At 47.3% G+C, this 12,907-nt stretch overlaps 1 protein-coding gene across 1 annotated transcript in view; it reads right to left on the reverse strand.

Annotated features, from left to right (window-relative positions):
* The window catches only part of PLXNC1 (plexin C1), a 147,300-nt gene that overhangs the window by 18,898 nt on the left and 115,495 nt on the right, over positions 1-12,907 (reverse strand). Inside the window, exons 23-24 of the mRNA XM_077772186.1 lie at positions 5,868-6,045; positions 3,291-3,394 (exon numbers count right to left, since the gene is read on the reverse strand). Coding sequence (XP_077628312.1) covers positions 3,291-3,394; positions 5,868-6,045 — 282 coding nt within the window. The remainder of the gene's footprint in view (positions 1-3,290; positions 3,395-5,867; positions 6,046-12,907) is intronic.

The raw sequence follows: 12,907 nt of genomic DNA on the forward strand, positions 1-12,907 counted from the left end.
TTGCAGTGACTCAAACTAGGGTGCTTTAGTAAATGAATAAGAGTGGTAATTAGCATCTTGTCTCTTTGGAGGGAAACGCAAGCTCCAGGAGTAAATTTTTAACGAAAGGGCAAAAGTGAGCTTCAGCCTACCCCTGTCAAATTACTCCCAATTCTGAATCTGCAGGGAGAACTACTAAACTGAGGATAGAGTTAGGTGGCTGAGGGTGGTGGTAGATACTTTTTTTCTGAGCAGTCTTTGAAAAACAGGGCATCTGAGATGGTCCAGGCATGGAGAGCACAGGGCCGATGACCTCCCCAGTTTCCTTCAAGCTCTCTGAGTTTATCTGCCTTACGGCTTAGCTTTTTAAACATAAGGAGAATCCTTTAAGCCCTTGTGTCCTAGTCTTGTCATTTGTTACCACCATGTGGCAATGCTAGGGTATGAAGCCAATAAATCATTTGGACGGGAAGTGACTACAGGCCGGATTAATTTCATTATCATCCTTAAGCAGATAGGTGTCTAGCACAGCCGATGTCTCCAGTGAAGACTGATGTGCTATCTCTCCTGACAGCCCCCACCCCTGGCCTTGCAGACAGCTATGGTGGTTCTTCCTTTTCCCTGCTGGAGTGGCTCATCCTGCCTTTCCCTCTGAAGGGCAGTGAGTGGCCACACCCCCTTCCTTTGTGGTCCACCTCATGTCACATGGTTGCTAGGGGACTCCAAGAAGCCTGATCAGGGTAGCCCAGCCCTCCTGGCACAGCTGAGCAAGACAAGCACATTAGCACCAAAGGAGGGTGTCTGTGGCGGTGCTCCTTCTAAACCTGCCGAGACAAACTCGCTACCCAGACAACACAGAGGGACGGAGATGGCTGCCAGGCTGTAAGCCTGAACGTCAAACTGATACCCTAATAAGCCCCTCTCTAGGTTCTTAACACTTGCCAGGCAGCACCCCCAACTCTAACCTCCTCCTATCCATTAAATTCCCCCTGGAGCGCTGCTTCTCTGAGTGTGGCTCACAAACAGGTATACATACTCCCAGAAAGCCCCCTGGGGATTCTTACAAGTTCCAAAAGCTAAGACCTCCAGCTCTTGGCAAAATGACTCCAACGTTGGAAAGTCTGAGCTGCAGGAGAGTGAGCACAAAAGCAAGTTGTTAGTCCACATCTCTCTCTACGAGATGCTCTCCAGCAAAGGCTCCGGGGGCAGCAGCCACCCAGGGGTCACCCAAAGCAGCTACTTCCAAACTAGTTCTGAGAATCACTTAGCCAAAGAGCCCAAGGAAGAGGTGTCCTCTGTTTCTGGCCACTGTCCAGAAAGCGCTGTTCGAGAACCGTTTCTGCTTCCTGCTGGGAGAGGGGAGAGCGGGAGAGCCTGCAGGGTCCAAAGGCCTTCTCGGTGCAAAAACACATTTCCCCAGGACTTCACAGGCATGAAAGACAGGGGGCGCCTACACTCTAAGTGGCCTGGGAAGCTGCCCCTGTGTCTCCTCTGTCTCTGGAAGAGCACCCGCAGCAATGCATCTGCCCGGCCGTCCTGAGCACCATCTTGACTGCTCCTTCACCCAGAGTCTCTCCCATCTGCGTGGTTTATGGCGCCCATCTCCTGCCCATCTCCGAGTCCTTCTGCTTGTCTCCATCTCAAGAGCCACCATGTCATTTCTGGCCAACATCATTCGTCACCTGAAATTCTTCCAGGGACAGCTTCTAAGGGTCTCCCTATTTCCGGGTTTGCACCTCTTATAACCAGGCTCCAGACACAGCCACAGGCATTTCCAAGACACAAATCTCCCCTGCAGAAGATCCTCCAGTGACTTCTTGGGATTATCGTTGGGACTAAAGTCCAACTCCTGAAGAAGCTGGTAGGGCTGTACAACCTGTATCTCCCCTTCTTGCCTCCCTCCCCGCGTCTCTGCCTTCCTCTCAGTCAGGCTGTGGCAGGTACTGGTTAAGCCACAAACCCTAGAACCCAACCATCTGAGTCCAAATCTTGGCTCTGCCACTCGCTGGCTGCTAGTAAACTTCCCTGAGTGTACCCATCTATAAAGAGGGTTAATAATAACACCTACCTCATAGGACTGCTAGACATAGGCTGGACTAAACCAGAGCAAGGGGCAGTGCTGAGGATAGCACCCAGCACAGAGTGAGGCCTGCATCACATGGGCTATTATTGGCTCTCACTGCCATCCCCGCCCATCTCAAGTTTTAGGCAGTTGCAAAGTCTTTCTGTGGAAGAACATGTGTCTTCTCCCTTCCCTGTGGGGCGTGCTGGTGCCCCATCCCAGCCCAGGGAAGTTCTCATTCTTCAGGTCTCTGCTTAGTCAGCTTCCTCCAGGAAGCCTTCTCGGATGCTCTGAGCCACAGCACTCTTACACCATAGGTGTTGCCTCATAATTGTCTTCCTCCTTCTTGATCCCTTCCCGGGGGCGGCAGGCTCCTTGAAGTCAGGAACTTGGCCTTTGTTCCTCTTCTGTGCAACCCAGCACTTAGCACACAGCAGATATTCACCAAAGATTTGGAAAATGTTGCTGAATGACTCTCAGTATTCATCTCAGTGTTCCAGAACCTTCCCTGCTTCCTCTCTCTCTCATGCTGTGGAGGCTTCTCTGGCACACAGACCTCAGAGAGGTCACGTGCACCCCACAGCCACCTTGGTACTCACCCAGCACATGTGCCAGGAGGTATTACTGGGGGTGCCTGGGTGGCTCAGTCAGTTAAGCATCTGACTTCGGCTCAGGTCATGATCTCATGGCTTGTGGGTTTGAGCCCGTGTTAGGTTCTGTGCTGACAGCTCAGATTCTGTGTCTCCCTCTCTCTCTGCCCCTCCCCTGCTCATGCTCTGTCTCTCTCTCTCTCAAAAATAAATGTAAAAAAAAAAAAAAAAAAAAAAAAAGGAGCTATTACTGAACATTGCAAACAACAGGAAATGTAGGACTTCTTTGGACAAAAAGGACTCCACACAAAAGTTATGTGGCTCTGTGAACACCATGGAGATCTGTGAGTGAAGTTTCCCACCCAAACTGCAGGATGGAGAGTGATCAGTCACATGAAAATTGAAGGTCTTTCAGGGGGGAGAAGGGGTGACCCAGAGGAAATGCTGGCCGTGAGACACATTAATTCCCAGGCTCTTCTAAACAAGCAACTAAGGAAAACTGCTATCCTGCAAACAAGACATCTACAAATTGCCAGAAAATGGTGGGAGGTCCCGTAATTGTTTTTAAAAAAAAGAGTACATGGTACTACCCAGAGACGATCTATTGAGTCAGGATTGGGACTGGGGAAGGAGATGTGGGGGCTAAGCCTTGCTCTTACCTCATAGTGGCCAATGGTATTTAGCTTGGTTATTCCATCTTCGAGGATCACAGAGGAACTGTCAATATCCAGAAGTTCTTTTTGTCGTGTGCCCACTTGCAGCTCTGAAAGGAAGAGAGAGTGCATTTTGTTCTCCTTTGAAATTAAAGTGAGAAAGTTTAAATGCTATTCTGTAATAATGGTAGCAATTGTTACTTATAAATAAGTAAAACTTACATAAAGTGGTTAATATTTGTTTGAAGGTTTGGAGATGTATCAGTCAGACTGGTAGCCTGGGTTTTTTTGCTTGTTTGTTTGGTGTTTAGGGCTCTGACTTTTAAGACTACATTTCTCTGGGGGGTGCCTGGGTGGCTCAGTTGGTTAAGCATCCGACTCTAGACTTTGGCTCATGGTTCATGAGTTCCGCCCTGCATCGGGATCTGTGCTGGCAGTGTGGAGCCAGCTTGAGATGCTCGCTCTCCTCTCTCTCTAAGTAAATAAATAAACTAAAAAAAAAAAAAAAAAAAAAGACTACATTTCCCTGAAGCTTATACTCTGAGGTTAAGCTTGGCAGTAAAGCCAATGGAAACAAAATAATGCATCCTTAGAGGGACTAAGCCCTTCAGAAAACTCCCAAAACAAATTCTCAAGTTCCCAAGCAGGTGTACTGTGAACCATCTTCTGTAGGTCCCTGGGCGGGGGTGCATTGGTGGGCTCATATTTCAAGCTATATCATTCAGACTGCTTTTATGGAGATTGCCAACTTGTGCCCTGGGGTGAGAATGTGGACCACAGATGTGTATTTTTGTGTGTGAACCTGCACAATGTTTTACTTAACATCAGTGTCAATTCAGCACCAACATCCAAAGATCGGGAGATTGTGCATAAAATCTGAGACTGATTCCTCTTTTCAAAAACTGGATCTGATAGTACTGACCACACAGGCCCGCATGCAGCCACTGGCTGAAGCAGAATGGCACTGACCCTTTAGATGGCATGCCTTTCCCCCCAGTTAAGTTGGGTCCTGCCATTTCCTAGTGTCCTGGGTGGACCAGCACCCCGTATTTATGATAGTTCCTGCCTCTTTGGGCATCTGAGTTCGTGAGCCTCTGCTAGCAGCCGTCTTACCAATAGCTGCTTCCGGTACTGGATTTCAGTACAATTTATACCTGGTTTCTAAGGCTTTTGCCCTGGTTTTCTGGGGCCAGCCTCAGAGGTACTTTTAAGATCATCACACATGCAGAAGCCTGACATGGCTGGAACGCTGTGTTCCCATTTCCCATCAGACTACTACGTGAAGCTTCTAGAGGACTTGTTCTGCTCCCTGCTTTCCTACGTCGGGAAGGACTGATGGGCTCAAACACAAGAACGGCCAGAGGATGCGGCGGCGGGACTAAGGCCACTGGGCTGCTTTCCCCATGGTCATTGGCGCCACGTGCCCAGCTCCCGGCAGCCAGAGCCACACATTTGCTACCAGAGGTAGGCAGGGGCAAGGAAGTTGACGGTCCGGGTCAGGCAATGGTTTCCCAACTGGGGCCGCCTCTTCGACCCCGCCTCTAGCCAAAAGAGCTAAAATGGCCCACCCAACAGAAGGAAGCAGAAAAGAGACGGAAGAGAGGTGCCTTAGTAGCCCTTTCTTTGAAGCCAAGTCCTGTAGTTGCTGCACATTTGCATAGTGTCACTCACACCTGCCAGGCCCTGCCCCCAGGCTTCTCTAAATGGCCTTTTAGCAGGAGGTTTGGCTTGGAGGGCCAGGTGGGATGATTTTAATTGCCTGCTTAGTCGAGGCTACGACTGTACATTGCGAGGAGATGAACCTTGTTACGCTGTCTGTCACTGCTGTGATTTTACTCTTCTTTCCTGTCCCATTATCTGCTATAAAATCCCACGATGGTCTCTTGGGAGGGCTTGTGGGGAGCTCAACTTTAAAATGTTGATGAACATTTGAGTGGAGCGGAGCCCTGTTAGCGCGCTCATGCATATGCTCTCCTTTGCAGTAGACCAGTAGAGCCCAAAAATGAATTCATAGCAGATGCTGCTTAGCGTTGGGGAGGATGGAGAATATACTTAATGCAGGACGCGATTAGCAGAGACGAAGATGACCTTTCCAGTGTGCTGCAGTTAACACCCAGAGTCTGAGCCACCCGCTAATGACACACTCGGTATCACAACAAACAAATCAAATGCCAATGTGAAATGCAACACACACAGAGGGCGCTGGGTTTACACCTTTTTGTACTTCTTGATGCAAGGTGAATCCATTCAGTCTGAGGGTTACCAATCTCATGAATCTAATTTACAAACATAATATTTCTGTAAAAGAAAACAAAACAAAACAAAACAACCCAGCACCTTTGAAGGCTAATGCTTCGTAGGAAAAAATCAGGATGCTCTTGGGAGAGCAGAAGAGTCTCCTGGCCCCCAGACATGCCCTCGGGGAACAGCCCAGGCCACGTAAGTTTTAACAATCAGAAGCCTGCATGCTAAGGGCAGGGGGGACAGGGAGCCATGGAGCAGGGGTGGGGGGAGGGGGGGCGAGAGAAGGTAGAAGAGACATTCATCAGGGATTGGGACAGAATAGCTCCCTCTTTGCCTTACCAAGACCAATTTCATTCAGCTGAAGTCCATATGGAGAGCCATTTTTGCTTAGGAATGCCTGGAAAATCTTTTCTTTGGCTTGGCCTATGGTATCACAATCAAGAACATTGACTGAAATATTCCGGCAGACATCTGCACTCTCATTTTCTGGGATCTTTTCAAAGACGACGTTTAATGCCTGCAAGAATACAAACAGGTTTCCAAGTCTATTAGATAATTGCAATCTGAAAGGCATTCATAAAAGACACAAACCTTGGCGAGTCCCACTAATACCTCTGACAGCACATTAGCAAACACTGCGTCCCATTATACTACTTTAATCTTTTTTCCATAATCCATTCTTTTCAGGGATAATGGAAAGGAAAACAGAAAAGTTAAAACTCTCATTACAGAGCAAGCATTGAATAAATATATCCGAGAGTAAAACATATATACACATAAATGCTCTAGAAGTGGTGATTTCTAATTTCATCCTCCAAGAAAAAAAAAAAAACCAAAAAACAAAAACACCCCAACCGGGAAAGGTTCCACAGTAGATGAGGGTAGACTGGCGATTATCTTTTTTATTAACAGGACCACAGAGTCCCAGAAGTGAAGTTCCAGGTGACAGGGAAGGTCAGGGAGGTGCCCGTATTGATCATGCTGAAGAGGTTACTTTTTAATATGCAGCATTAATTACAATAACATTTATCTCCCCCTCCACTTTCAATATCTTCAGTTTCCCAAGCCCTCATGAGAACCCTGAGACCCTGACCCTGCACCACTACTCTTGAATTAATTACTTTACGTTTCAGTGACAGTATTTAACATTTTGTCAGTTCACGTTCTCCTAATGCAGCGAAGCCTCGGAATCAGACTTACGTGGGAAGGGAAGGGCTTTGTGAATGTGTGAAAACACAGAACTAGGGAGTATTTCAAAACAAATTTAAAAGCAATTTCAGGTATACTTTAAGAACAAACACACACATCTAACACAACAACGTTTACCTAGCAGAGCTCCTTGGGAGAACAGATTCAGGGAAGCGCTAAGAGCGTCTGGTCATTAGCATCACATACCGTTTAGATTCTGATGTACCTTGGTAATCTCAGAATCAAGAGTATTGTGTGAAATGCTCAGTTATTTAATGTTTTTGAACCTGGCTGTAATGAGGGAACGTAAAGTGATTAACTAATGGAAATGTCTTAAAAAAATGAAAACACAATTAAGGGGAGAATAGGGACCCTTAGGGTTCACTCAGCTTTAAAAGGGGTATAATAGGGTTGCCTGGGTGGCTCAGTTGTTAAGCTTCCTACTTCCGCTCAGGTTACGGTCTCTCAGTTTGTGAGCTCGAGCCCTGCATCAGGCTCACTGCCGTCAGCGCAGAACCTGCTTCAGGTCCTCTCCCTCCCTCTCTGTCTCTCAAAAATAACCATTTTTTCTTTAATGGGAAAATTAAAAAGAATAAAATGGGTATAATAACAATACGTGCCTTCTAGCTGTGTTACTAAAGGGATTAAATGAGATGATGCACGTCAAAGGCTCCACACAGGGCTGGGCTGCTGGGGAGGATTTGATGATGACGACAATGATGATGGTAAAAGTGGTAAGTTACTATTTCATGTAACTTATCAGAATTTTAATTATTGCTAGTGTTAGATGCCTTTATGTGGAGACTTAGGGACCCAGCAGGTGGAAATACTGGACGGGGGCAGACCTTCTAGAAGGAATGGGGTGGCTACCCTCATGGCAGAGTCCTCTCCCTGGCTTCCCTTTATTAGCACATTTATTGACACCCTACCAAATGTATTTCAAGATACCTGTCTTTTAACCTTTGCCAACGTCCTGGTTATGCGGCGGTGTTACTATCCCCATTTTTGAGTGAGGAAATGGAGGCACAGAGAGGCCAAATAACTTGCTCTGGGGACACAGCTCGTAAGTGGTGGAGCTAGCAGTGGGGGTCAGGAACCATTCAGCTCCAGGGTCCCTCTCTCCCCGACCTGGGCCCTCTCCCCTGCCTCCTGGGCCCACCCACAGCCAGGAACCCTGGGCCTCCAGGAACCCTGCCTTAGGGCCTAAGCAAAACCCGTGAGCCAGGAAACCAAGTCCTAAGCTAGGTCCCCACCACAAAGGAGGGTTCAGGAGGCATAAGTGCTGATCCTGCCCTTACGGTCTGAGCGGACCGGCCCTTGTCTTCCCTTATTGCTCTGCGGGCTGGTCTGCTCGTGGTGGGAAGAAGGGTGGTTAAGCTATTTCACGGGGCTTCCGAAGAGAAAGACAACTGGAAAAAGCACCTTTTAATCAGAGCTCCAGCGATCCCAGCTTGTTTAATAGTTTCATAGGTATTTGTGAAATAACATTCTGTGACTACCTAAAGGGCACTATTGTCTTTAACAAAAACACCTCTTTACAGGCAATAAATGTTCTACTTAAAAACATAACCAAAAGGAGGGGGGACAAACCTTAACTGGATGTAAAATAATGTAAATCTGCCACTGCCTCCACAGCTAGATGGGTGGAAAAAAGGTAAAATGGTATTTTATAGAGGCCACAGGGAATTCTGAGAGTCAATTCGGACACAAATTGATTTTTTATGCTGCTAACGCTTAGTGCTCCAACAGCAATTTCCTGAAGCCTAAGTAGAGTCGGGGGGCAGAGTGGGCCCTACCTATTCACCCCACCCCAGGCTCAGCACACACTGGGCCTTTCCATCTTCCCCATCAGGGAAGAGTCCCCATAGAAGGGCCACACCCCTTGCAAACCCATTTAACCAGAATCTTCCCTATCCCCTACTTAGGGTTAGGGGCTGGGGTATAGGAGAGACCTTACGACACAGTCCCTGTTTTCAGAGAATTCACGGTACCTTTGGTAAACCAAAGCGTCACCTTTGAAACAACACTCGGCCACCAGGTGCAACGAACGGTATCACCCTCAGTAAGTGATGACAGAGAATTCAAGAAGGAAGCACGGGAGGGCTGAGGGCCCTGAGCACAGGATCAGACCTGCTCAGCTATGAGAGCATGGGTAAGTCCTCTAACGTCTCCGAGCCTTAACTCTCTCATTGTTTCTACCTCAGAGGAGTGACAAGGTCACTAAATAGTGATCTAATAATAGTAACTTAAGGAGTGCTTCCTGTGTGCCAACCACACAGAAACCTTATCTCCTAGATTCTACTATTATTCCCATTTTACAGATGACAAACTGAGGCACAGAGAGGTTAAGGAAATTGCACAAAATCATCCAGCAGGAAAATGGTAGAAGCAGGCACTCTAGCCCCATGTTCTTAAACCTTTGGTGATCCTGCCTTTCAAAATATGAAAAAAAAATTTTTTTTAATGTTTATCTTTGACAGAAAGAGAGCATAAGCAGGGGTGGGGCAGAGAGAGACAGACAGACAGACAGAGAGAGAGACACAGAATCCAAAGCAGGCTTCATTCAGGCTCTGAGCTGTCAGCACAGAGCCCACTGACTGCGAGTTCATGACCTGAGCTGAAGTCGGACACTCAACCGACTGAGCCACCCAGGTGCCCCTCAAAATACGAAAATGTTTTGTAAACTAAGCATGGTCCAAACCTATGGGATGACCGTTAGTTTTCAATACCCACAAAAGGGTAAAGGGCTCTAAAATCTACACTGGTCTTTTCTCCAGAAATCTGTCTCTGAACAGCTCTGGCTTTCCCTACTTGTTTGGCATGAATGTATCAGCAAAGCTGGGACAGCAGATACGGTTGGTGGTGTCTGGTCACGTAACCCAGTTCTGGCCAGTGAGGTATAAAGGGAAAAAGGTTTCTACTCTAACAAAAGGGGAGTGCAGCGCTTGGAGCTATGGCAGCTATTTTGTGACTAGGAGGGAGGCACACAAGGAGCACAAAGATGGTGACCCAGAGGAGTAGATGGACCAGCTGCTCACCTCCCGACTTTCTGCTCTAGAATGCAATTCTATGTCCCTACTCTTGCAAGCACCTTTATTTGAACTTTCTCTTACTTACAAATGAATGTACCCAGGCTGACAGAGCTCACTTTGTCGATGCTGAGGTTGCTAAATCCACTCGCTTACCCTCATCTAATTTGCAACAGGACATTGTGGACAGGGCATTCCAGATGATACAAAGCAGAACCTGGCATTGGTTTGACTGAGAAGTATGTAAAGATGAATAGAACAATTGTGAGATATATATAATGAACTCTACGACTGGGTAGAAAACAGTAGGTATGGGTGGAGTGCTTTTGGGGTTCAGAGAGAGATTACCTCTAGCCTGGAGGAGCTTTTTCAAAGGGCGAGAAATCAGTGAAGACTGCATGGAGGAAGGGGCATTTGAATGGAGTCTGGAAAGGAGCTGCATGTGCAGCAGTACATGAGGCAGCCTCTGCACCATGACATACTTGGCTTCATTTCTAACTAGACTGGTGAGGAGCAAGCTTCAATCTTGTAGTCAGGCTGCTAGGTCAGGAAGTCTAGAAAAAGAATCCCACTTCCTTTTGGTAGAACAGAGGGTGGAGGACTTGAAGAACTGTGTTTGCCTTTCCAAGGTCACCACCTGCCATCTGAGGGGTCCATTACTATTTATGGAAACAAAAGCTGAAGAAGAGAATACTGTTTCAGGTTTCTAATCATCAGAGTTGGCGCTCACATATAGCATGTTGAACACTTGACCATTTACTGCTAGGAGCTGTCTGGAATGCTTGGCTAATTCATTTAATCCTGCTCCATTCATTTAATAGCTGCTCGGTGAAGCAGACACTATTATTAGCTTCACTTAACAGATGAAGAAACTGAGATGGAGAGAGATTCAGAAATGTATCCAAAATCACAGAGCTGCCAAGCCTGATCACCAGGACACGTCTATTCTCTGAACTGCAAAGCCAAAGGGCCAGTCAAGGTGATAAATGTCGAGGGGCAGTCCCAAACTGCCCGATGATCGCAACAAATGCTCTCAAAGCATACAGGCTGCTCAATCTCCTGGGCGTGGCTTGGGGGCCCCTGGAGCCCACTCAACCTAAAGGACCCCGCGGGCTGGTGAAAGGTACCGCCCGCAGGCATTGTTATGGAGCTCACACTCACCAAGGAAAAATGGCCTTTCCCAACCTCTACCACAGCTGGCTGTGGCCATGTGACTATGTTCTGGCCAATGAGATTGAGCAGATGTGCCATGTGACAGCCTCTGGGAAACTTTCTTAAAAGAAAGCTGGCGGCCATTTGTCCCACTGGCTGGAATGTGGAAGAAGGCCGGCTGGGGGTGAGCAAACACTTCAGACCATGAGGTGGGCTGAGGGCAAGAGCCTTGGAGCCTGGGTCTGTGAGGATGTCCCAGGGCAGAGGCACCCACCAGTGCCAGACTACGCACCCCAGAACCTCTTGTGGGACAGAAATAAACTTATCTGCTGCTTAAGCCCCAGGTAGCTTGGGTCTCTGTTTCTTGGAGCAGAACTGCATCCTAATGGATTCAGTAATGTGCCTGTTACCAAGAAGGGTTGTTAGAAGGGCAAGGGTATTTGGAAGATGCATGGGCCCAGAACCCAGAGAAAGGACCAGACTGGAAGGATCTGGTCCTTTTGTAAGCAGGTCACGAAACACCCCCTCTCCCCCTGCCTTTAGGTAGTTAGTTGTTCAGATTTATCATTGTGGTCTTCTGTTTACCTCTGTCCGGTGGGAGGCTGTTTGCCATAGATTGTATACACACTGATAGAGGGATTAGCAGTTACATTTCTAATAGTACCATAAGCTTTTAATGACAATGGATTCAGCTAATCAGCTCCCCACATCACCATCAGCCATGGACAATAAGTAACCAACCAGAAAGAACAGTGAGAGGACGCTGTGCTTAGGAGACCTTACGATGAACAAGAAAAACTGCTCAGACAGGGAAAACTCATAAATAAATGATGAGAATTGCTCTGAGGTAGGATGGCTAGACATCCTCGATGTTATTTTCAGACCTCACGACAAATACACAAAGTCAGGTTTTATGATCACCCGTTTATAGATGAAAAAACAGGTTTACAGAGGTTTGGTGACTTGGCCAAGGTCACACAGCCTGTTAGTAAAGTGGCTGAGCTCAGATTCACGCCCACGACTGTCAGACTCTAACCCCCAGCTGTCCACTGTGCTACATGGCATTTTGTGCACTAAGGTCCACAGCACCTAGACCAGCACATTCATGTTTCACTAGTGGCTTTACCCGCCATTCCTTCACACAACCTGGCATTTTGAGGTACCAAGGAGCTAGAAAAAATAAGGTTGCGGGGGGCTGGAAAGATGGATCGAAGGCCAGGGAAGAGGCATTTCCCCACACTTCTGGTGCATTTCAGTGGGGAAAGGATGATCCTGCTACCTCATTAGGTCCTCAACCACATTCTTAGCCCGTAAGGGTAGGGATGTTGCTGCATCCTTTCTGTAATACCTTATAATACCTAAAAAGTAATTTTTCAAAAAATGTATTTTTTAAAAGATACATTATCCTAAAAGGGATTAGGCCAATAATGGCTTTCATTAAATAAAACCATAAAGTATTTTTCTAATTTCATTTAAGAGCCAAATGAAGGTCAAGAGAAAAGTCTGGTTCTTAGACCAAACCAGAATTTTATATATTCTTTTTTTTAATGTTTACTTATTTTGGAGAGAGACAGAGTGCAAGTGCAAGCAGGGGAAGGGCAGAGAGAGGGGGAGACACAGAATGCAAAGCAGGTTCCAGGCTCTGAGCTAGCTCTCAGCACAGAGCCCGATGTGGGGCTCGAACCCATAACTGTGAGATCATGACCTGAGCCAAAGTCAGACGCTCAATCAACTGAGCCACCCAGGCGCCCCACACCAAACTGAATTTTAGAGGAGGGGCGCAGTAGGAAAGAAGAAAACTACTTGCAGAAGTTCAGTAGAAGCAGTGTGAGCTGAGAGTTAAAAGTGCAAGTCTCCAGAGCTTCTGATCCGAGGTTTCTCTTAAGCTGGAGTCAGCAGCCCCGGGACATGCTACCAGATGTCCCCACAAGTGCCGGCCCTACATCCTTTTCCCTCCACCCTCCACAAAGACCGAGAGCCCAAAGCTTCCTGGATCAAGGTATTTTGTTC

The sequence above is a fragment of the Crocuta crocuta genome, unplaced genomic scaffold (genome assembly GCF_008692635.1).
Source record: "Crocuta crocuta isolate KB4526 unplaced genomic scaffold, BGI_CrCroc_1.0 scaffold216, whole genome shotgun sequence".
Lineage (NCBI taxonomy): Eukaryota > Metazoa > Chordata > Mammalia > Carnivora > Hyaenidae > Crocuta > Crocuta crocuta.